Genomic DNA, 25845 nt, shown 5'->3' with positions numbered 1-25845 from the left:
GTTATATGAATTACAGAATGATGTTCAACATGTTCATTTACAGTCGTAACTTCCTCTCAATCATCCTAACATCTTCCTCAAAATTCGGGTATCAATATCAAAATCAACATCATCTGTTTCTTCTTCTGAAAAATCATCAAAATCCGAGTATTGACCAAGATCAAAGTCCGGGTATTGACCAAGATCAAATTTTGAATACTGACTAGTACTCACAATGTTTTCTGTTGGCTCATCATCGTCTAACTGGTCAATACGAAAACCGGAATTTGGTGCTGAAAGTCGATTGGGATTTGGATTAGGGAAAGGTTGTGGGTTTTGAGATTGTGTTTGGTATTGGAAATGTGGTGAAACAATATTTGCTTGGTGATGAAATTGTGGTGGAACCATTAAATTTTGAGCACCATAACTGGGGTTGAAAAACTTAGTTGATTACTACCCGCTACTGACCCAACTTCACTACTTCTAGGTTCAACAACATACAATGAAACATCATCACTTGAAACACTAATATAAGCAATGAATCGTTCAACATCTTCATTGTCGGTTAACAAATAAACTTTACAATTTCTCTGATAAGATAGCCTAAATCCACTTAGGGGCTCTAAATTCAATTTATTTGCAACACGTAACATTAGAGTTTCATAAGTTAACTTTTTTAATGACAGTTTTAGTTGAAGATTCATGGGTAAAGGCATATATTGTAAAACACCATGAACATTCTCCCATGACCCTCCAAAACACAAATCTATCCAAACATGATCAACATTAGATGATTTCATTATTGTAAATTAATTTACTAAACAAACGAGCTGCGAAACTAAAACCTGTTGCCGGATGGGGAAGGATGTCGTTGGATATAGGAACGGATGTCGCCGGAGAGAGTGATAGATGGAGATGGAATGAGTTGCGATTTAGGGATTTAGGTTATGGGTTGCTGCTGCTGCGTAGTTATATACCCAAAACATTTGTGTTGCGAAATTAAAACCTGTTGCGAATTCAGAAATCGAGTTGCGAATTTGAAATTCAGTATTACGATAGTTAGAATCTCGTTACGATTTACTAAATCGCAACGCGATTACGTAAATCGCAATGCGATAGTCAGAATCGCGTTGTGAATCTGGAAACTGATTTGCGATACCGGAGATCGCGTTGCGAATTATCGATCGCATTGCGATTTAGTTGGTCATTTTGGCAAATCCAAAAAAAATTGGTTAAAATAGTATATTATAAGGCATTTTTGGTCACTGAGGTTATTTTCTAAAAATAAATTCATTTTTTTTATTAATATGAGGTAGGTGAAATGTATAATATGTTTAAAGATAATTCAATTATTTGACATTGAACGTTCACACTCCTGATATTCATGATACTTGAACTCTAAATCTTAAGAAATAACAACAATTTTTTTACCACCGAGGTCATTTGATTTGTGCCAAAATTTAGTCTTAATAGAAGGACTAAAATAAAAATTTGATATTTTGCAGAAGTTCCCCTTCAAATGTCACAATCACCAAAATCCCCCATTAGAAGCACCCTAAAACTTTACTTTTGAAATTATACAAAACTTCAAAGCCTAGCTTTTTGTATTTTCGGTTCGATTTTTTCATTTCTATTTTCGTGTCCTAAAAAAAATAAGAGTATATTAAACGTTTCCTCAAGTAATCCGAGTTGGATTTCCGCTTGAATCGCGAATCTTCTTTCCCTCCGGTGAGTCAACTCGTTCTCTTGATCTCTGAATCCAATTCACTAGTCCTTTAGGCAGTGTCTCTGCTGAGTCGCCGCGGGTAGAAGTTAGATAAGAGTTCGAACTTAAAATCGCGTCCTCGTTTTCGATCATTTCTACTCTTAGTTCTTCGTTCCCATAAATCTTATCATTTTAGGGTTTCAAGTGATTTAGCATTATGTTAATGGCGTTGTTGTTTTAGGGGTTTGAAGGAGTTCTTATATGAAAATGGGGAAAATTTGAAAATATTGGGTTTGTACAAGTTTTATTTTTCTTTTACCGCTTTTAGAAGTGGAAATTGTTGCAAATGTGATTATTTCTTTCTATCAGGGAATTGCTTAGTTCAAAATGATAATTAACCTAGTATCAGTTAGTTGCAGTCACCTGTTTGTGTTTATATTATCGTTTGTTTTTTTGTTGGTTGATTTGCTTTCTGTGATTTATTCTTAGTTAGGAATTTGTTATTGCTCAACTGTATTAGTATGAAGCAATTTTTTAGCTAGAAAGATATTAGATTTGATTCAAAAAAATTCAAACATAAATGTAGAAGTTTTAGTTCCGGTTTCTTGGGTCATCCTTTTGTTCTCACTGAAGTTGTTGTTTTTAATGTGTTCTTTGACATAAACACCATAGGCAGAAACCATTTTCTAGTAATTTTGAGGTTAATCTAGGAAATTGAGGAAACTACTTGCAAGTAATCACGAATGCTTGCTATCTCTGCTTCCATTTTGTTGTTGTATGCCGAGAGTGTGATTTTCTTAGTTGATTGATCGGTCCTTTGCTTGGTTTGCTTATATGTTTAGTTTACATATTCGTAGCTGCTGCTTTGGAGGGTTATTCTCTTTCTTGATGCAACTTGAATAAAGATGGAGGAAAAGCACAACGAAGCTGAAGATGTTGACAGAGCTTCAAGTGATTCTTTTTTCATTGATTCAGACGACGATGAGCCATCAACATCTGGACAAGATGATGGGTTGCGTTTTGAGGTAAGTCAATATTGATGTTTCTTATCAGAATATTATTGTATCTTTTTGATGGATTCTAAGAACTTGCCATCCTCCTTAACATTGCTATTTATATCTTCTGTGTTTCTAATGCTTGCATTTTTTTTTTGCACTTATACACACTTTTCCCATTGAATTTGTAGGAGCATTTGACTGAGAAGGAAATAGAAGAGCTGGTATCTGAGTTTTTGGAGGTTGAGAGCAGGGTACTATGTTTATTCAGACAATTCAGATGCTTTCTTTTTCTTTATTATGTTGGAATGTTTTCTCACACTCATTTCAGGCTGCAGAGGCACAAGAAACACTTGAGAAGGAATCTCTTGCTAAAGTGGAGAGTGAAGTGAGAGAGGAGCTGGCACAAAGTCTTCAGGGGGATGATGTTAGTAAACTCTCTTGTTTCCATCTAATCAAAATTCCGTTGTCCTTTCCTACCTCTGATTCTTTTTACTTTGTTCATAGTTGGAGACAGCTGTTGCAGATGAAATGGCTACTTTCATAGAGCAATGGGAAGGTGTGCTAGATGAGCTTGAGACAGAGAGTGCACAATTGTTGGTCTGCTTTTTTCTCATGTCTTTATTACTTGTGCTTCCTAATACATATATTATAGCATGAATGAGTACTAATAGCATTCATAAAATTAATTTTCTGTAGCAAACTAACATTTGAATATAAGCTCAGAGTTTATACTTTAAAGTTTGTTTGTGCTCTATTGGCCAACCTTGAGGGATGTTTGGGTCATGAATGGATTTTTGTTTATTCTTACTCTTTGCCACTCCTCTTCCTGGCTGCGCTGAAAAGAGAAGAAAATGTTGTGGGCTATCCCTAGAAGCCTTGATTTCATTTGGCTGCAATATTCTGTTTCAATTTGTTTTTTGACTATATTTTCTTCCCAACCAAACATCAGTACTTAATTTAATTAATAATTGTATTTCAATATATCATTGTTAACTTTTTTAATCATATGATTATCTACCAAAATTTGTTTTAGTGTCAATTGCAGTGTCTTATGCTGCTGCCCCATCTCCCCTTTTTTACCCTGTCTAGAAAGTATGGTTATTCTTGACATCTCTATTCTGAACAGGAACAACTTGACGGGGCTGGTATTGAGTTACCCAGTCTTTATAAGTGGATTGAGAGTCAAGCTCCAAATGGTTGCTGCACTGAAGCTTGGAAAACAAGAGCACATTGGGTAGGATCTCAGGTGACTAGTGAAGCCGCTGAGTCTTTAGCTGGTGCTGAAAAGAATCTTCAAACCCTGAGGCCTGTAAGGAGGTATGATACGCCCTTAGGATTCTGAATTTCAAGTAGCAATAGATCAGTTGAATTTGACCATACTGTTTGAGAGTGTTGCTAAATGTACCATACAATGTAGATAAATATTGCCCTTGTCCGTGTGCGACATTTTAACATTTGAATCCTTAGCCTTTACTTTTTTTCATCTTAATTGTTGAATCATACCGAAAAAGAGGAGAAGAATATGTTAGTATTAGTTAATAGGCCACCATTTTGTGAAACATTACCCTTGTATATGTAGTTAATTAGCCACAAGTAACTACTGCTCAGCCTAAGGCCTTGACATAAACCCAAGGTCCTAGTTACAAGATTGGGTGTTATCTTGACATGTCAAATTCTAGAACTGAAACCAAGTATTTGTGCTTTAAAAGTTCATCAACACATAGGTTTTAGCAATAAATTTGGTCTCCTTAGTTCTTCTCTGAAAGGCTTCAGTTGATATGTGGTTCTATGTTTTTGATTCAGGAAACATGGTAGACTATTGGAGGAGGGCGCTGGTGGATTTCTGCAAAAGAAGCTTTCCAATGATGCTAGCCAAGAGGCACCAACAGGAAAATCGGACATAGACTGGAGCTCATTCATGAAAATATGTTCTAATGGTTTAACTGAGGATGACACTGGCTTTGGCAGCAAGAATTGGGCTTCTGTCTACTTGGCCAGCACCCCGCAACAAGCTGCACTAATGGGACTTAAATTTCCCGGAGTTGATGAGGTGGGGAATTCCTTTTTTTTTGCATAGGCTAGGACTAAATCCTTTTAGAAATCTCATTTTGATATTATCAAAATGATTTTTCAAGTTCTTGAAATTCCTTTTGTTTCCCCTGGGCACAGTTCAAGAACTAGGGAGTATTGAAGAAGGGAATTGGACCTTGGACCACAACCTTAGAATAATTTCTTTCCTAAAGTTACCACATGCAATTTTATTATGTTATTTATTTCAGGCTGAGACTGCTGCTGAAAAGCCTTTTTGATTCACTTGAGCATTTGGCTCCATAGTTGTGGAATCTGTCATTTGACTTAGAACTGGATTTTGAATCCTCTCATCCCCAATGTGTTAAAGAACAAAACCTTTATGGGGCTCGCTAATGGAGAGAAAAATGGGATTAATTTATCAAACCCTAAACACCCAGTTTACCTCCTTTATCCTTTGTACCAAAAAAATAATCTACTGCATGCCTTGACTCCTTACCTATTATATCTGCGCTAGAACCTTCTTCTTCTTGGGGTACCAATGAATTTGGCAATCAATTTTATTTTATCTTGTCTTGTTTTTCATTCATTGATATAATTTTTTTCAGAAGTTATATTTCTTCATAATGAAAACATTTTACGATGATTTACCTTTTCAGTGCTTAAAATTTCCCTTTTTATGAAATATTTAGATAAAATTTCTGATAACTTTTTTTTGTTAGGTTGAGGAGATTGAAGATATTGATGGTAGTTCAGATAATCCGCTTGTTGCAGATGCCATAGAAAATGAGAAAGAGCTGATTCTTTCTGAAGAGCAAAGAAAAAGTTTTAGAAAGGTTTGTCAGTGTTGTTTGATGCAATTATTCTTCGTTCCCAGACTTCTTACGCATGGAAATGTATATTTAGTTTCTTATATATCCATCTATTGATGTTTTTAATAGCAGTTCCATGCATTTATCACCTTCACCTGGATCAGTTTTTCCAACAATTTTCTGTCATGTTTTGCAGTTGATACATTCCGTAATTTTTTGTTCATCTTGTAGTGACTACTGATAGAATTTGTTCAAAGTCATGGGTGATGTCTGAGAACAATGGAAAACTTGGAAAACAAATAAAGGGAAAGAAAAGACTGAACTATTTTCTTATTTCTGGACTATCGAAATAGGGTTCATAACCCTTTATTTTATATGCTTAGTTATCAACTCCTAATAGAAGACTTACTGTAGATAAAACCCTTATCTAAAAACAACTAGGACTCTTACACATAAGAGACTTCCTAAAAAATAGTAGATACTTTAATTAAAAACAGTAAACATTAAACGATAGGACTCTAACTCTAAACATAATTTGACACTCCCCCTCAAGCTGGTGAATGAATATCTGCTATTCCCATCTTGCTAAGAATATCATGAAACGTTTTACTTGATAGTTCTTTTGTGAGTATATCTGCTAACTGGTTTTTTGTTGAAACAAATGGTGTGCAAATTAGTCCACTATCCAAAACAGATAATCTTGTCTTAATGTGTTGGTGGAGACCCCTCGAGGAACCATATTTTTAGCGGAACTGGTAGCTGTTTCCGTCATGATGAAGGGAAAGAAAAAAATCAGGGCTGGTATTGGCTAGCTGTTTAGCCTTTTGGTTATGTTTGGGTCTGTTATTTTTTTACTATGGGTTGGTGTGTATAGGGAGTTTATATGATTGTTCCCTAAGTATTATGTAATTTATGTGTTTTAATGAATTATAAGGCACTCTTTTCCTCCTTCCGCTGATTAAGGAGCATTTTATGATCCATTAATCATGAAGGGGGTTTTTAACGAGGCCTGCCATTCCTATCAAAAAAAAAATCAGGAAAGAACCAAATCTGATACCATGTCAGAGAACAGAGAAAAACTTGGAAAAACTAAAGGGAAAGAAAAGATGGAACTATTCTTTTATTTCTGATCTATTGAAATAGGCTTCAAAACCCTTTATTTTATACATTTAGTTATTAACTCTTAAGAGAAGACTTAATGTGATAAAACCCTTACTAAAGATAATTAGGTCTCCTAAGAGACTTCCTAAAAACAGTAAACTATATACAATAGGACTCTAACTCTAAGCATAATTCGACAGGCGAATATAGTGTAATATATGACCATATGTTATCTTCTGTGGTCCGTAATATAACCATTTGCTATCTTCTACGGTATTCTGCTTGTCAATGTTTTAACTCCTACAGCTCATCTATCCTTGCATTAACTTCTAATATGTATTGACAGGTCAAAGAGGAAGATGATGTAAATATTGACAGGAAGTTTCAGCTGCATTTGAAACAGAAGAGACATCGAAGGAGATCAAAACAGGTTTTACAGTTAATTACATTTTATTTTCTTTTTGTGTCGCCCTAGATTAATTGAAGAACATTACTAAATATATATATTGTGTGTATGGGGACATATTGTTGACTTAACGTAATGAAACTTTCACGCATTAACGCTGAAGGTAGATGAAATTTAAGTTCCCTCTGATATAGCTTTTAATAAGTTCAAAAGCAATCGAGCTTAATGTTGTACCAACTTATAAGAGTGTTTAGTGAATTGACTTCCCCATATATAGGACAAATCTAGTGAGTTGGGCTTAAGAAATTTTCAGGTGTTGCTGTTACAGTTGTACTTTAAAAAGTTGCAAAGATTTAGAAGTCAGTTGGGGTTTGATCTTGTTATTCTTGAAGTAGTGATAGTGGTTTGAATGAGGCTACCAAGCTTCTTTTTTCTGGTGTCAAGAAAACATGGATTTTCAGTTTTGCTTGTAAGATCAGTTTGTAAGAGTTGGAGTGAAAATTTTGTAGAAGGTTCAGTGGTTTGATGGTACAAAGCAGAGGTTTTGATTGCATTGGGACCATGGAATTAGTTTAGGGGGTGCAGCTATGGTGTTGTCAGTAGTTACTAGTGTAAAAAAAACCACCAGTTACATTGTCAGAAATGTACTAGAATATTGAAAGTGTGATGATGGTATTTGCAGACTTTTGGACTAGTCCTTGTACGTCAGAGACTGTTTCCTGCACTGGAGAGTACCCTAAGTCCTCCTTTCTCAAGGAAAAAAAAGGAGTAACAAACAGTCAACTCTGTACCCATTGCATAATACAGTAGGAACTGCTTAACAATAAAATCCAATTACAGAAAAGAAATCTTCTTAGTATAATTATCTCTGCCTGTTGATGAAATGGAAACAATTTAGCACATCAAAGGACCTAACATTCATTAGGGCCTCAGATGAAACTAACATGAAATGACTATGCATGCAAAAACTTCAACATTCATCTATTTTTTATGTTACTGAACTTGTCCCTCAGAGAATTTTACCCTTTTGATCAGGTGAAGGATAGCAAGTTAGAGCAGTCCCAGCCTTTTGAAGATGATCCTAACTCAGTTTCAAACAAGGAACATCAAGAAGAAAGGGATTGTGTGCCTAATAATGAGAATGGGGTTGCTTGTCGGACTTTAAAGAATGACATGCTTGACAGTTTTGAATCATGTAAGCCGGACTGGACACAGTCTAGTCCTAACAGAAAGTCCTCTGAGCATTTTGAGTCAGATAAGTCTGGCTCTGGAAAACCTGTTGGGTCCAAGCGTTCAAATGAAGATATGGATGCTAATGAAAATAATAAGAAAGCCCGGACTGTTATTATAGCTAGTGATGATGAGGCTGATAGTACAGTGAAGGATGAATTGATTTCATCCAAATCGGAGGATCAGTTTATTATGCCTGAAAAATGTGGTGCTGCTGTGGGGGTTGAATCGATTACTGAGAAGTTCATTTGTACTGCTTGTTATAAACTGGCTGTTGAAGTGCAGCAACATCCTCTTCTTAAAGTAATTATTTGCAGGGAATGCAAATACTTCCTGGAAGAGAAAATGCATATGAAGGTACTAATTTTGCAGGCTAATTACATTATCGACAATGCTTTGGTAATACTATTAAATATTCCCATGAAATTTCCCATTGCATAATTCGTTTCATAAGGTTCTTCTGTTAACTATCAGTGCATACGCAAGTATGACTCTTTCCTGTTGTGACAGGGTCCGGACTGCTCAGAATGTTATTGTGGATGGTGTGGACAAAGCAAGGACTTATTAAGTTGCAAGTCATGTAAAACATTATTTTGTATGAAGTGTATAAGAAAGAATATTGGTGAAGAATGCTTGCTTGAGGTCCAGGCCTCTGGTTGGCAATGTTGTAGCTGCTTGCCAACCCTTCTGCAAAAGTTAGCATCAGAATTGGAGAGAGCCATAGCATTTCAAGATACAATCGTTTCTAGCTCTGATAGTGATTCAGAGAATTCCGATACTGATGATATCAATACTTCCATCAGGTATATCCTTTCTTGTCTGAGTTTTATATTAATATTACTGTGTAACATCTTATTGGGTCAAGAATGATCTTTAGCATGTGTTAGTTGTAGGATGTTAAGGTTGCATGTAACATAATTTTTCTTTGTTCATAAAGTAGAAGTTTGTTTTCATTTCTCATTTTCTCTGGAGTCAGGCCAGGCCTAAGATGTTATAATTAATGCTTCAATTTATTTCTTTTTCTAAACCATGCCCCTCATGCATGCAGCATTGATATGACACATGAATGTTATTGCCTCTTATTTAATAAATTACTGTTCAGGTTTTACTTTTATAGATGTAGTTTGTGCTATTTATGGTCCTTTTCTTTTGGCAATTTGGTTTTTGGTAGTCTGTCTAATGTCTTCTCTTTTTATGGATACTCTGCACCATTTCATTTACAATAAGTTTAACTATGTGGTTGACTCATTCAGTAGGTCTAAACCATTGTTCTATAGCCTATTCCTCTTATTAGCTATTGATATGAACGCATTGGGGTTTTATGGTGTCTATTATGGTTGATTTCAAATTTGAACATTTTGCATTTAACATTACCAAATACAGTAAGGGTTCTTTCTCTGAGTCAATTACCAGTTGTGTGTTTCTGAACCAGTTCTAAGAGAGAGCCAAAAAAGAAAATTCGAAGGATCCTTGATGATGCTGAATTAGGAGAAGAGACAAAGAGGAAAATTGCTATAGAAAAGGTATGAGTTTCTTGTTTTTCAGTTGACCTGGTTTCTGGTACTGATTTTTTCATTGTGCTACTGCTCCCAATTTTGTAGGAACGTCAAGAGCGCTTAAAGTCAATGCAGTTTTCAGCCAAATATAACGTGATGAATTCTTCAAGCTGCAGTAGGAACTTATTAGATGAAGCTAGTTTAGAGGTGCTTGGTGATGCCAATACAGGTTATATAGTGAATGTTAGGAGGGAGGATGGTGAAGAAGCTGTGAGAATTCCTCCTAGCATATCAGCAAAATTGAAAGTCCATCAGGTTTCTCCCTCATAATTGTATAAGTTGTCGATATAAACTTGCAGTTGATGTTGTTACCTGGGCTATTCATCCTTTGCTTTGAGCATGCTATCATTTAGTTTTCTTGATCGTGTCGTGTTCTGTTGTACTGAAAATTGTGAGCTGGCTCTAGTTGCTTTTTTATATACTGCTGTAGCTTTCAAGTTTGACTTCTGACATAGTGATCTTGGATTTCTTGAGAATTCTCATGAAAATGTCATTGCTCATGATTGAATCTAGATACATCGAACCATTCTCATTGCAATATTTTCACCCAAGGACTGGTAATACAAACCTTTATTTTATATGGAGATACAGAAGTGGGGTTCATATGGTTCTTTTTTTCCCTGCCCTTCTTTGTTCTGACTATTATTAAAGAAGTTGGTTGAAGATTTTTATGGATGGTGCTGCTAGTAAGCTCATCAACTGCTGAATGTCTTTTTTGGTTGATTTATTGCTGCAGATAGCTGGGATCCGATTTATGTGGGAAAACATTATACAGTCGATCACAAAAGTGAAGTCTGGGGATAAGGGTCTTGGTTGCATTCTAGCTCACACAATGGGCCTTGGTAAAACGTTTCAGGTATATTTACCCCTTCACTCTCTATTTCCCCATTTCGGGCCTCGGACCCCTTTTTCCTTTTGGTATTATTATGCAGGCATGCTTGCTAGTATTTGTTCTGGTGTCAGTGCTGATCTTGTGTTACTCCCATTGCGAAAGATCTATTTAGTGCTCCTTCTGGTCCAAGTTTTTTGGTGGTTAGCTTGCCTGACATGTCTAGTTTTAATTGCAGGTTATAGCTTTCTTATACACAGCAATGAGAAGTGTTGATTTGGGATTAAAAACTACACTTATTGTCACTCCTGTAAATGTTCTGCACAACTGGAGGCAGGAGTTCATGAAGTGGAGACCTTCAGAATTAAAACCCCTCCGTGTCTTCATGTTAGAGGATGTGACAAGGTTCAGTTGATTTTTTTAACTAGAATTTTATCCTATTTTGCCATGTGTTACTGTAGTTATAACCTTATAAGACTATTATCAAGCACGTTAACCATGGTGTACGCAAATTTTATGCCTCTTCAGGTGTCCGTGTGAAACAAAGATTTCTTTTCTTTGATGAGCACGTTTCATCAGTATAGTGTGGAAAAATCATGCCTTGTAGTTACCCTCGAAAAATTGAAACTTATTAGCATAAAATAGGATGTGTTTTCCGGTGCTAGAAGTAAAGTTTTATAACATGTGTCCTAGAGTAAGCAACCATATGGAAAAGATTAGTTGTATCAGTGTCGGTAGAATAAAGTGGAAGTTCTGCATGTTCTGCTGGGTGAATACTAAGATAAAACTCGGGGAAGGATAGAATCTATAATTGGAAGTGTAAGTGTGGGAGTAATAAATTTGCATAATCTTAGAAATGATCATGAACTTGTGCAATCAAGCCTTTTAAGTGAAAAAGGAAAGAAAATAACAATGGCTCCTAGAAAGATGTTGGTTAATTTGTGTACTCCCTGTAGAATTTAGGTAAAGAGAATTGAGTTTTTATTCTCTTAATTTTCTGATTATAAATCATGTAGAAAGCAGCCTATTTATAGGTTGAGTACATAGGTCTGATTTACTAGGACTAAAACACATCCTCATCTCTACTTAAGATAAGATAAGACTATATGCTTTAAATGGGATAAGACTTAGACTACATCTAAATTACTGACTCCTAAATACAATAATTAACAGTAGATATTTGCACTACTCCAATCTACACTTCCTTACCTGTTCTCTCTTCCATTTTGTAGGAATTTCTACAGATTGAAAGGTGAAGAAAGAAAAAGTGAAAAATATCAATTGTCTAATATGTGCTTGCTGCAATCATTATTTTTTTCAGGGAGAGACGGGCTGAATTGCTTGCCAAATGGATAAGGAAAGGTGGAGTTTTTTTGATAGGCTATACTGCTTTTCGGAACTTGTCTTTTGGAAAACATGTGAAGGATCGGAACATGGCTAGAGATATTTGTTATGCTTTGCAGGTGATTGTTATTATCTTCAGCAGCATACCAGTAAATTTTGTTGATATTCATTTGGTAAATTTGACTTGTAGGGAATAGTGATTTAACTGTATGGTCAACGTAGATTATTATTTGATTAGTTTAAGTTTTGCTGCTTTATTAGCAAAATAGATTTAGATTCATTTTATCAAAGCCATTTGTCATGAGCACTCTTAGATGTAAACTGGGCTTGTTTATGCTCTGTGCTGCAACGCTAGATCTGTGTGGTTATTGAAGCATTGCTTTGTTTTCAAATCGAAAATATGCATGGATATTGTATGTTTTTGAGGTGATTTGTCTATATAGTATAGGTCAGTGATTGATGATTTGCTGCATACTTATATGTATTCCTTTGACTCAGCTTTGTTTCCAATTCCAGGATGGACCTGATATACTTGTTTGTGATGAAGCCCATACATTAAGAACACTAGGGCTGATACAACCCAGGCCTTGAAACAAGTGAAGTGTCAGAGGAGGATTGCCTTAACTGGATCACCACTTCAGAACAATCTCATGGAGTATTACTGTGTGAGCTATTATTATTTTTAGCTAGAAATCCTTTTTGCCTAAGTGTTATACAGTATACACAGTTCTTATTGGGTTTCGTCGGAGCAGATGGTCGATTTTGTAAGAGAAGGTTTTCTTGGAAGCAGCCATGAGTTTAGGAACCGGCAAGTCGCTAACTCATGTATCATCCTCTTTCGTCCATGTCTCCTTTTTTGTTTTTTTGTCATTTTGATGTAATCTTGGTTTTCTGCATATGCAGCTTCCAAAATCCAATAGAAAATGGTCATCACACAAATTCAACCCATGAAGATGTAAAAATTATGAATCAAAGATCTCACATCCTTTATGAACAGTTAAAAGGATTCGTCCAGAGAATGGATATGAGTGTGGTGAAAAACGACTTGCCTCCTAAAACTGTCTTCGTTATTACTGTAAAGCTTTCTCCGCTACAGCGGAAGCTTTACAAGAGATTCCTTGATGTACATGGTTTTGCAAATGATAGACCTTCTAATGAAAAAATTAGGAAGAGTTTTTTTGCTGGGTACCAGGCCTTGGCTCAGGTACAATCTTATACAGCCTTCTCTTTAAATTTATAAAAGCTGCTTTATCACATCATTCATGCGTGCATGGACGCCAAACAACTCCTGTTGTTGTTAAGATTATGATAGAAACCAGCATGTCCTTAATTTTGTATTGGTATGTTTGTCTATTATTGAACCAATCACGAAGAATAGAAAAAGGAGATGTAGATTCAACTAACCAAATAAAATATATAGAAATGCATGGAAAACTTAAAACTTGAGCTCAAACCAGTGAGGTTCCACACTATCCTACTAGTCTGACCAATAGAGACTTAACACGTAACATCCTTCAGTGTCAATGAATGCAATTACAAGCCACAGCCTGTACATTTCCTCGGAGGATCTTCAAGCCTAATGCCGTTATTGAATTACTGTGTTAGATCAAAGTTGTTTGTTAATTATTTTTTATGAAATTACGTAAGTTCAATATGTTCGCACTTGAGATTTATAGGGTTACCTAAGTAGATCCATGATATCGTATAGGACTGGACAAATCTTTTTTAACCTAAAAGTAGGTGTTCTTCAACTTTAGAAAATAATACGCTCATGTTTTTGGCCATTTCATAGGCAGTCTTGTTTTCGAGATGCTTATGTCCTCGACTGTTCTTGAAAAAATATTCAGTGCCTTATTTTTGAAATGATGCAAAATGTTATCTACTTCATTACCTTTGGGGCATTATACATGTAAAGAAGCTCATTGATTGGTTTCAGTAAATTGTCAACTAACAAATACTTGAATTTTGAGATATTAGAATCATGAATAAACCTAGATATTTTCCTAAGTTCTAGGTTCCATGATGTTTTTAACATTCTTTTTACTTGCAGCTTTCCTATAATCTTTCGGTTGACGATGATAAGAGTAGGATGATTCATGTTAATTTTTCTCTTGTATTTTATCTTTCTACTTTCTTTCCCCTTAAAAGAAATAATTTTAAATGCATGTTGTTTTGACAACTATTTCTTTTCATTAGTAGATATGGAACCATCCTGGGATACTGCAATTGAACAAAGATGCTGTTGAAAACTTCCTTGCAGATGAGAGCTCAAGTGATGAAAATATAGATTATAATGTGGGTGTTGGAGGTATTCACTGTTTCTATTTAAATTCTTGTACCTAGCATTATTTACATGTGGACTGTGGACATGTCAATTTGCATGCTAAATATGCTAGTTTAAAATTTTGGTTCCACTAGGTATGGTTGATATTTTCTCTCTTTTCCCTGAAAGCAGTGAACTGATGTTGCTTGTTTAGAATGGATGTGTATGCTTATTTGTTCTCATGATCTATGGAATTTGGAGGGTTAAGATTTGTATGGAACTCCTAGTAATAATAATAATATATACACACATTATTAGCTTGATAAATCTGTAGTAAATCTCAAATTATTAGCACATATGAAAAATAAGAGGTTGGGGGTGGGATGAACCCGAAACATTGTCTGTGCCCTTTTAGGGTGTGAAATTGCTTATTGTGCAATCTTGTTCGTTATCAGGTCTGGTCTACTTACTGCTTTCACTATCCAGGCAATTGATTTGTTCTCATGATCTATGGAATTTGGAGGGTTTAGATTTGTATGGAACTCCTAGTAATAATAATAATAATAACTGATTAAGGAGCTTATCAACAAGCACCTTCAATCAAGGAGGTTTTTAATGAGGCCTGAAATTCTTATAAAAAAATAAATAAATAATAATAATAATAATATATACACACATTATTAGCTTGATAAATCTGTAGTAAATCTCAAATTATTAGCACATATGAAAAATAAGAGGTTGGGGGTGGGATGAACCCGAAACATTGTCTGTGCCCTTTTAGGGTGTGAAATTGCTTATTGTGCAATCTTTTTCGTTACCAGGTCTGGTCTACTTACTGCTTTCACTATCCAGGCAATTGATTTTACTTGTTATGTCAGTAAATGAGGTTGAAAACAAATTTTGAGTAATTTGCAAGTCAAAGAGTATTGAAATTTTGCGGTTTCTTCCATTTCAAGTCATTGGGACACATTTATAGTTTATAGAATCATTGGTAGTTTTCTCTGTTCAATCATTAGGGTTTCATAGTTTTGTGTTAAAATGGTCTTTGCTTCTATTTCAGATAAAATGAGGAGCATGAATGATTCTCTGCACGAGAAAAATGATTATGCATTTATTCAAAAGGTATGTGAAATATATTTATTTATGTGCGCCTTTTTTAAAATTCTTTATACAATAGCTTATGTTTATATTGATTTTTCTTATCACGCTGATGCTTGAATGTTTCTCTTTACTAGGGCTGGTGGAGAGATATTCTTCACCAAAATATTTATAAGGAACTTGATTACAGTGGTAAAATGGTTTTGCTGCTTGACATCATAACCATGTGTTCAGATGTGGGTGATAAAGCACTGGTTTTTAGTCAGAGCATTCCAACTTTAGATCTGATAGAATTATATCTTTCAAGATTACCTAGTCGTGGAAAAAAAGGGAAGTTCTGGAAAAAGGGGAAAGACTGGTATAGGTGCGTTTATATCACTGGAAACTGTTAGGAAGTTGTTAAAATTGTTTAATTATCCCCTTTTGACTCCGTATCTCTCTGTTAATTCACTTAGTTTTGTGAAGTGTGTTTGCTTTTATGCCAATTTTTTTTAGCAAATGGTTATTTCTGCATTAACATTTCTGTATTATGTTGTAAGCTTCTCCAGAAATGCACCTGATTTTGCTGGGAAGCTGGTTTATTTTTAATATATAACATCATATTGTGATCTAAGTTTCATAAATATGATTGTTGTAAGGAATTCTGAAAACTAAGATGTTTGAAGCTCTTTTTCGTTTGCTATGTGCTCTATAGACTGGACGGAAAAACAGAAAGTTCTGAAAGGCAAAAGTTGGTTGAGAGGTTTAATGAACCAACAAACAGCAGAGTCAAGTGTACTCTGATCTCTACGAGAGCTGGATCTCTTGGGATTAATTTATATGCTGCTAATCGTGTTGTCATTGTTGATGGTTCTTGGAACCCTACATATGATCTTCAAGCTATATACAGGGCCTGGAGGTGGGTTTAAGTCCATTATTTCTGTTAATTTTCACTCATATGTTTTAGCTGTTGCATTATATGTTTGTTATTATAGGTATGGACAGAAAAAGCCGGTGTTTGCTTATCGATTGATGGCACATGGGACTATGGAAGAAAAAATTTATAAGCGTCAGGTAAGGGAAATATTTCCCCCTTATTTGGTATTTGTTTTTTGAATAACCTTTTAACTCGAAAATGGTGCAAATAGGTGACAAAAGAAGGTCTTGCTGCAAGGGTGGTAGATAGACAACAAGTACATAGGACTATCTCTAAGGAGGAGATGTACATCTGTTTGAATTTGGTGAGGAAGAGTTGATGGAACTTAGTGAAGAGAATGGAAACCAGAATACAGCTAATGAAGGTGAAAAGTCACTGAAGCAGAAGATTCCTCTTTCTCATGGAAGCTGTTCCTCTGATAAAGTAATGGAAAGTTTACTTGGCAAACATCATCCAAGGTACTATCTATCTGTTTTGGTCTATCGGTTTCGGCTTTTATTTACCACGAATCAGTATTCTCCATTCTTTCTGTTGCCAGTTATGCTGGAATAGGCATTATCCATTCTTTCTGTTCCAGATGTTCTTTTTCCTTTTGAAAAAAAAAACAAAATTAGAAACTTCTTTATCTGATTCTGCTGTTTGAGTGCTATGTTATACAACATAAAGAAATTTCTTTGCAACGATCATATAAGTTTGACAGTAGTCCCTTTCGTAATTGGAGTAACTCCCCTATTTTTGATATTTTTAGGTGGATTGCCAATTTCCATGAACATGAGACCCTTTTGCAAGAGAACGAAGATGAAAAGCTCTCGAAAGAAGAGCAAGATATGGCTTGGGAAGTCTTCCAGAAAACCTTAGAGTGGGAGGAGGTGCAGCGAGTATCCCTCGATGAATCAGCCACAGCAGCAGAGCGCAGGCCTGTTGTTCCCGAAGCATCCCCTCCAAAACCAGACCCTGTGATGAATCACCTAACAAAACCCCAGGGCATTTTCAGAAGTAGGATTGTGCAACGGAAATGTACTAATCTCGCCCACCTGCTCACTCTCAGAAGCCAGGGCACAAAATTCGGTTGCAGCACCGTATGTGGGGAGTGTGCCCAGGAGATAAGCTGGGATAACTTAAACAGGGACAGCAAAATCACAAGGTAGTAAAAGAGTGAATGATCAATTTTCTCTCTCTCCATAATATTGACACTTCCAATGTAATTTGTTTGTGATTATAAATGACAAGTTATATGATCTCAGTTCAATCCCATTTTGAACACACTACATTATTGTAGGGGCCCCTTTATTGATGCCCATATACAGAAGTCATATTTTCCTTTTGTTTAGTTCCTTTGGGTAATGGCTGGGCCTTGGGAGGTGTTGGATGGCATACATGTTGAAGATCATAGTGGTGACCTTTTCCAATATTTTGAAGGGGCAAAGAGGTAGAAGGCAGTGAAAGACCTGAACTGGACTGGACTGGAATTTGCTCTCTTTTAATGAAATGAGTACATCATAGTTTGATCTTCTTGTGTTGTAATCAATATTTGCTATATTAAATGAATCTTTTACCATGTTTATTTATGCAAAAGTGGTCAAACTCTAAAATACTGGAAAGTTACAAATTTTGTACTATGCTCCAAATTGTGGAACTCTTTCATCTCAAGTTTTGGGTACATCCTAGAGGCTTATATGATACTTATCAATATCTTATAGGGTTATTAGGCCTCCTAACTATGTATGTGCAAACGGTTAATTAACCAAAAGTGAATTAATCGAATCTTTTTCTTTATTTGTTAACCCAATCAAAATTTTTCTTGAAATTTATCAACTGAAATGAACTTTGTTCGGTTGAAAATTTTTTGAGTTTTTTTAGTTAGGTTAATTTAGGTTTAATACAAGTTTTTTTCGTTTAGACTAAGTTTTGATTGGGTCTTGAAAGTTTAATAATTCGAGTTGCTGCATCTGAATCTGTGTTATCAATTGATTAAAAAATTAAACAAATATTACTTTGTTATCATCTCAGATTATTCAAAAGAATAATATATATAAATATATAATAAAAAATATTTTGTTTTTTGGGTTAATTCACTGATTTTATATACCAATAACTCAAATCGATCTAATGTCCAATTAATCGAACTAAATTTTGATTCTATCAGTTGATTCGGTTAAAATCAAACAATATAGAATTTTAAAGTCGAGGTCTAACATCATTAAACTAGCGAAACAGTTTTCAGATTTAGCAGATTAAATTCAATAATTTCAAGGGAATGTGCAAGACACAAGCATAAGCAAAACAGTAAAGAAGCTTTAACCACAACTATATTTAAGAATCTAACTAGAATGAATGCCAAACAGAAGAATTTTATACAACTCGAATTCTTTATCGACCCGGTTGCATCAGAAGCTATTTTTCTATTCACCTTAAAAGAATTTGTATATAGCACAAGAAATGCATGCTTAGATGCATACCGAATTGTGCCAGGAGCATGACTGTATCCTTTGTTCTGGAAGAAGAAATCCGGTCACCGGTTCTACCAATCTAACACAACGGAATAATAACACTGCCTTTTGCAGGTCTAAGAATACAACACAACTATTACCTTGTATGATTTGTACACTCAAATGCAAGGTATCGTGTCCATCAATCGGTGAAGCTAACTTCTTTCATCTCCTAGCCAATTATCTTTCTGCTTCGGTCCGGTTGGCCCTTCCTCGCCGTACAGTTCTGTTGGAAAAAGGTCAAAGATGTTCTCCACGGAAAACCGAACCAAAAATGGAAGGAGGCTAATGATCTTATCCAGTTCAGATCTTGAATCGTATACTATGGTTGGACCCCATTCTCTCATGTACTGCAACCAACATGGTTCTGTAACTACCCCATCGCCAAGGTACTCAGCCGCAACAATCTGGTACCTAGTGCTCGAATCAACAAAATATTTGCTTCGAGCAGCATCATTATATTCCAAGTTGAAAGCATCAACCCACTCACCACCACTATGCTGTGAAAAGTATACTTTCCATAGTTCTCCAGTGAAGTTACTGATCCGAAGAGTGAAGTGCTCCCAGTCACCTACATGTTCCCCGATTTTGTTCATCTGTATACTCATTAACCCGATCTTAAGGTTGGCCGGTCCATTGAAGGGGCAAAATATCCACATGACGATATCGGTAAATGTTCCTCCCAATGCTGGTTTTACATGAACGTAGAGCTCTGCACTTTCCAAGTTTCCATTTCTAACATTTTGTCTTGCATTATCATCCCTAGGTAAATCTATCCAAAATGCACCATCATTTGTCCCTCCACTAGGCAAGTTAAAGCCCAAATAATCAATAGGTTCACCTTTAGGCTTTCCATCTTTGAACAAAAGTGCCCCATTTTTAAAAAACCACTGCACCGATGACGGCATACAATCTTCATCGGGATGAAAGAAAACCGTTGCACCGTAGTGCTTGATGAGAGCGTGGATTTGGTCCAGATTCGGCATCGCATGTAATGAAGGATCAAGATTCTTCAAGCATGCAATCTCCAACTCTTGATCTTCGGAAACGAAGTAGGTGCAGCAGAAGAATGTGCCGACGGAAACACCTTTGCAGAACATACCCCTTTTGCAAGGTCTCGTGGTCCAAACCTGAAATGTGTTGGCATCGGCGGCAAGCAAGGTGTCCATAATCTCACAAGTCTCCGTAAGATCTTCTCGGACACATCTAACTTCTTCCACATTAGGCTCATCTGGGGTGTCGGTAACCACAATTCCCATCGCTTTGTATCCCAAAGGCGGGTTCGGCAGCCAGAAGAAACCACAACCATTACCATAATCCGTACTCCAAACCAAGGAGTAATTAACAGGCTTTCTTAACGCAGTAAAGTCTGTATCGGAATCATAGTCACAATAAACTTCTGGACTCGAAGGTTCCCTCTCACGAGCCGCAATAACATACCCTCTCAACGGCTGATCATTTGGCTGGCAATAATATCCAAAGACAGAAGAATCCATCTGGAATCCCCACAGGTCTATAAAATGTGACACCTTTTCCATGCAACAAGCTGCAGCTCCATACGCTCTCGAACTTGGTGATCTTAACCACTTCTAATTCTCCTAGGTTAATTTTTCCAGTAGCAAATCCTTGACCTGAGAAAAATGGCAGTAAATCATTATCAAAGTGAGTTGACATATCTAGTCATGATGTTTCATAGCACAAGTACCATAGAATAGTCTCTCTCTTTGAAGTAAAGGAGATGGGAAACCCCACCCCTCAAAAATAAAAAAGCTTAAACAAATTAAAAAAAACCCTAAAAATTAAATTAAAACATAAGTAGAATTAGATGCTAATCACCTTTTATAAAGGAAAAAATTCCATGTCAAGCATTAAAGTTTCTAGCTTTCAAAGTTCAAAACTTTCAAGCATCCTAGATATGTTTAACAATAAAAGCATGGACTAGCTTCTTGTTCAAGTTGCTTAAGCTATTGTCTTGGTTATCCACCACCATCACCATCATTTAGAAGGAAAAATGTTAGTAAGTGTATATATTTATAGGAAGAAAATTATATTTTTTAATTCAATATAAATAGTATTGGAGATTTACTTTTTGAAATGGTAATCAAAATATAATATTTTACTTATTAATATTAATTAAAATTTAATATTTAGGATCATAGTTGAAAGAAAGAAAAGTGTGTGTATGTATATATGGTGTAAGTTAATTTGATGTCAGAGAAAAAGAAATAAATTCCTTAAGAATGAATGAAAACAAAGATTAAAGAAGGTTGAGGGTTTAGAGGCAAATGAGATTTCCAAAGTTCCAACCCCACTGCATCAAATGACCCATTAATTTACAAAATCCAAGGCAAATAATAGGCCACCACCACCTCCATAAATGCCTTTTTTTATGTAGTTAAATTTGTTTTATTTTTATATAACAAAAATTATCATATCATTTTCTTTTCCTACTTGGGATTAAACGGTTATTTTTAAAAAATAGATAATATTTATATTATTATCCAAATAATTAGCTAAAAATCTTCATAATCACCATACTAAACTCACATAAGAAATGAGAAAAGAGAAGGAAAAAGGAAACCCATATCTCAGGTCATCATGATAATCAATTTTTGAAGGGAAAAAGTCACATAATTTCAATCAAAATTTCCTGGAAAGTATATCAAGCAAGCAACACCAAGAGGAAAAAAGAAAGGAATTTGAGTTTATGGATTGTAAATAGAAAAAAAAAGAGGGCAAGGGCATACATACCTAAAGGCCATTCTGGAATAGGAGATGGCAAGGAAAAAGGATGAGGCTGAAGCAAAGGCAATTCAACATCAGTATGTTTATGCCAACAAAAACATTCACAGCCAAGCATCTTATTAGCTCCTTAAAACAAACTCAAAACCAAGAAATTTATCTTCAATAGTATCAAATCAACCCTCTTTCAAACATATATATAAAAAGAAACCCCAAGAGAAAGAGATGTTGGAGAGGAAAAGTATAGAGCAATTCCTCTCTCTCTCTCTCTCTCTAAGGAACAAACAAAAAAGACAGGTTTTTCTTGTAAGACAAATGATTGAATAGTATGTCTCAAGTCTCAAATTTTCTTCTTAGAAAGACGAGAGAGAGTTTGGGTTTCGAGGGAAAAAGTTTGACGGAAGGTGATGATTTCAAGCCTGGGTTTTGTTCAATAATTGTACTATAATATACACAAATTCATATAATAGTATATTATCATGTTTTTCATATGTATGTTTTAATTCTCTGTCTAATTTGCTTAGGTCCGTTTGAAAATATATTTTGGAAAATGAAATCTGAAAAATGAATTATATTTCTGAAAAATATTTAAAATATTTTTTGAAAAATATTTTTCAGTGTTTGGATGTTACATTGAAAATATTTTACACTATTTAGTTAATTTTTTTGAAAACAATTTTTAAAATCTGTTTTTAATAAATAAGCATACATATTCGATATGTTTTTATTTTTTTCATTATGCCATTTACAATATATATACTAAAAGGTGTCAATGGACTTATTATTGGCATATTTCAGCTGTCAAGATGTAAAACACACAGAATCTGTACTCATAGAAGCTGTTCTCTGTCAAGCTGGGAACAACTATGACAAAAACAAAACATGACATCTAAGTGAAATATCTCATGAGATCAACCTGGTCATGACAATTCAAAACCAGATATTCTACAATGCATGATAACACATTTGCAATGTTCAAAGCCCTGACATAACCATTCTGGGCACCTATCCAACTAGCGAACCTTACAGTCCAACTAATAAGTTCATGTTCGAGCTGCAAAGTGGCATTAAGATGATCATCGCTAAGCTTTTTGCCGGATCCAATAGAACCTAAACTTTTGGCTTCTGTAATCACCTGACATTGACTACGATGGCATTCAAGCATGCGTTTCCACATTATGTTTAACCTGGAAAACGAAATTGCAAGAAAACAATTAAGGCAAAAAAAGAGAGTAAATGATAAGCAAATATTGGTTTGTGGAGTGACGAAAAATTGCACATTCAGCAAAATCAAGGAACATGCTTCACTTCACTTATAAAACTCCCTCTAACACTTCAAACCCTTTAAAGAGCTCTAGGCCAGTACTCCCATTATTGACATCCACCGCTCATCACCGTATACTTTTACAAGCTTCAACAGCTAAGACAAGAGATTCCTAAATATTAATGCAAATTACTAAAATGCCAAAGCAATGTCATTATGCAACCAATAAAGATAGCAAAAGGATTCTGATTAAAAATGCTAATTAAAGATATCAAATGACAATAAAAATGGCAAGGCCAAAAGTAAGATGCAATTATGTCAGTTAATAACAAAACACTAGCAATGTACGTAGAGAATAAAGAATGAGATAGAAAAAAGTAAAATAGTTGAACAAGCAAAAATAATACCCTTCAATCAGTTCATTGAGCAGAGGCCATAACTCCTCATCCCTGATCTTATTAATTGTCACAAATATCTTGTCAACAACTTGAATTGCAATTCTTATCTTTGTGGATAGGCTCTTGATCATATGCCTGGTTGAATCATTTTGTTTGCTTCAGCACCCCTTTCGTCTAGCCATTTCAACTTAACGACATTTCCTGTCATAAGCCACCCGCATCTTCTCCTCGGCCTACATTGCATCAAAAACTTCTAGCTCAGGAAAATCAGAAAGGTTATGAAACTAATAAAAGAAGAGGCATAAAGCTGCTCTTCATCCAGGGAATAACCAAGTCACAGACTCACGGTGTTCATAAAGTAATCCTAAAATGGCCTTTCTTCATATTTCAAAAATCCACCAAAAATTAAAACTACCCAAATGCCCAAATCAATAGATTTCAACAGAAAGAACATTAAAACTAAAAACACAACAAGAATTCAACATACCCATGAGTTCTCAGCAGTCTCCTCTGTGGGAGAGTGGCGCAAATCGAAAGCAAAGACAAGAGACTAGCTCTCCTGATCCTCACCGGCTGGCCTTTCTTTAAGCCATCGAGCGCGAAATTAACCTCGTCCACATGCTCCATCATTTCCCCGAATTCTTGAGCCTCCATCAGACTCGAAGTCGACGAATTCCACGAAAAACTGGGCTAAAAGCTCGGTTTTTGATTTATGCCGAGCCGGTGAAAATGAAAATGGAGGTCAAGGAAGATGAAACATCTATTAAAAAAGGAGGTGAATGAAGATGAAAAGGGAGAATATGAACAGAGAGATACCTGAGAAGACGACTGCCCGCCTCGCCGGTGGGAAGGAGGCCACTGGATCGATCGATTTTACGGTGTGGAGCAAGGGACGGGAGAACGAATTGTTTTCTGTGTGGAGCAAGGGAGTTGCAGAACGATGTAAAACAACTTACCCTTTCCAAACGGTAAGTTATTTTACCGTGTTTTCCTTCAAGTTTTCCGTTGACCGGAAAATAAAATACGTTGACCTCGAGTTTTACGCGAACCAAGCACATAAAAATGAAAAAAATATTTTCCGTAAAATGTTTCCCTCAACCAAACAGACCATTAGTTGGGGGAGGGTTTAATTTAAGTATTGATTATAGTTAACCTTTAATTTGTTTTAGCTTAAATTACTTATTAATTGATCACATTTTATTTAGTTTATGTTTTGATCACTCAAATATTATCTTTTTCAGAATTACATCTAATATTTCGTTTTGATTTTATTTTGATAACCCGTAATTAAAAAATTATTAATAATACTGATGTGATGTTTTTGTTTTTTATTATTAACGTGACATTACCTTTATGATGACACATAAATATCACTTTTAATTTTTTTAACGATAAATAATTAAAACAAAATCAAAACATAAAATTAGACATATTTTTAAAAAATTAATAATTAAATGACAAAAAAACAAATAATAGGTAGATGATCAATAAGATAATTTATTTATTTTTTCAATAATTAAAATCAAAATGTTCCTACTCCAATTTCAAAGAAAGCGTTCTTCACTCTCTCTTTTATTATCTTTTAGTCTTACAGGGCCCACATATTTTTTCTCCTAACAATTTCCTTCTTATTCAATCCTTAGGAATTATTATTTTTCCTTTGTTTATTCTCATCCAGTTTTTTTTTTCTCCATTATCATATTAAACTTCTATCTATAATTGTTTGTTCAAACAATATTTAAGTTACGAGTGTATTTCTTAATAAAAGAATTGTTGTTATTCTTTGAAGATTTGGGTTCGAGCATCATAAATATTAAGAGTGTAAACGTTCAATATTCAGAAATTTAAAGTTATATTTGAACAGATAGTATCTTGTACTTACCTAAATTAATAAAAAAAATTATGAGTATACTAATTTTGTTTGATTGATTAAAATTTAACTTATTTTAATTAATTTAAAAGTTTTAGTTTTTCTCACATTTAGATATTCAGATTCATCGTTTATAAACTATATTTTATCAGTTAAATGATCAAATATTATATTTTTCTTATAACTACAAAATATCAAATTATTTATGAAATTTTACAAAAAATTAATATATAAAATTGAATGATTTTCAAAATATAAATCGTAGGAGAATCATTTTTTTACATTAATAATATAAAAAAACATTTACGTTATTAATATTTAAACACAATAAATTATTAAAATGGCATCTATATACTAAGTTTCTTCATATCGAACATTCTTCATCAAAATTTTCATCTTCGTTGTCGTCTTCATTTCAATTGGCATTATCTCTAACATTATTGACACCACAATATTCTGATTGGACAAATTCGTTCATTGATACACTTCATTCGTACGATAATAGATGATCTATGAATAATAACGATCGTGGAAGTATTTGATCAACAATACCACTACCAAATGGGGTGATTATAACGAAAAATCACCTTTTCAAACATTATATACCTGTAGACACCCTTCCATCTTTATTTACTAATCTAACACCCTTTATAGAAAGACGCGCCCCCTGAAGCGCGCATTATGTGATTTGGCGTCACGTGGGGTAAGGCGCCCCCCTGAAACGTGCCTTATGCTGACATGTGTACACGCTGGCTAAGGTGCAGCCCCTAGGGTGTACCTTATGCCACGTAGGGGTATAGCGCGGTGCAGGGGCCAC

At 35.0% G+C, this 25845-nt stretch overlaps 2 protein-coding genes and 1 pseudogene across 3 annotated transcripts; 1 reads left to right on the top strand and 2 right to left on the bottom strand.

Moving 5' to 3' along the window:
- Positions 1-1570: 1570 nt before the first annotated feature.
- LOC120186087 lies at positions 1571-17747 on the top strand (annotated as a pseudogene).
- A 1162-nt stretch (positions 17748-18909) lies between these two features.
- Positions 18910-20250, bottom strand: LOC120186108. Its single transcript, XM_039190138.1, has one exon. The coding sequence runs from the start codon at positions 20248-20250 to the stop codon at positions 18910-18912; it is 1341 nt and encodes a 446-aa protein (XP_039046069.1).
- A 2029-nt stretch (positions 20251-22279) lies between these two features.
- On the bottom strand, positions 22280-24105 carry LOC120186088. Of its 2 annotated transcripts, XR_005522178.1 has the most exons (4): positions 23975-24105; positions 23646-23848; positions 23168-23391; positions 22280-22683 (listed from the first exon to the last, which is right to left on the bottom strand). XR_005522178.1 is itself a non-coding variant. In XM_039190124.1 (3 exons), exons 2-3 carry the CDS (start codon positions 23287-23289, stop codon positions 22386-22388), a joined length of 420 nt encoding a protein of 139 aa, XP_039046055.1. In that variant the 5' UTR covers positions 23290-23391; positions 23646-23967; the 3' UTR covers positions 22280-22385. The 2 variants fall into 2 exon arrangements, 1 of the variants encoding a protein (XP_039046055.1); XM_039190124.1 differs by lacking the exon at positions 23975-24105 and having other exon boundaries at positions 23646-23967.
- Positions 24106-25845: the final 1740 nt, after the last annotated feature.

This window comes from Hibiscus syriacus, unplaced genomic scaffold, assembly GCF_006381635.1.
Source record: "Hibiscus syriacus cultivar Baekdansim isolate YM2019G1 unplaced genomic scaffold, ASM638163v2 tig00113279_pilon, whole genome shotgun sequence".
NCBI lineage: Eukaryota > Viridiplantae > Streptophyta > Magnoliopsida > Malvales > Malvaceae > Hibiscus > Hibiscus syriacus.
Note: the sequence above shows the minus strand (reverse complement) of the source record. Positions and strands in the feature narration are given on the sequence as shown.

Coding starts and splice junctions, on each gene's coding strand:
- LOC120186108 (XM_039190138.1), bottom strand. CDS start 20,250: ATGGATTCTTCTGTCTTTGGATATTATTGCCAGCCAAATGATCAGCCG.
- LOC120186088 (XM_039190124.1), bottom strand. CDS start 23,289: ATGATCAAGAGCCTATCCACAAAGATAAGAATTGCAATTCAAGTTGTT. Junction 22,684..23,167: donor CTCAATGAACTGATTGAAGG/GTATTATTTTTG, acceptor TTCGTTTTCCAG/GTTAAACATAATGTGGAAAC.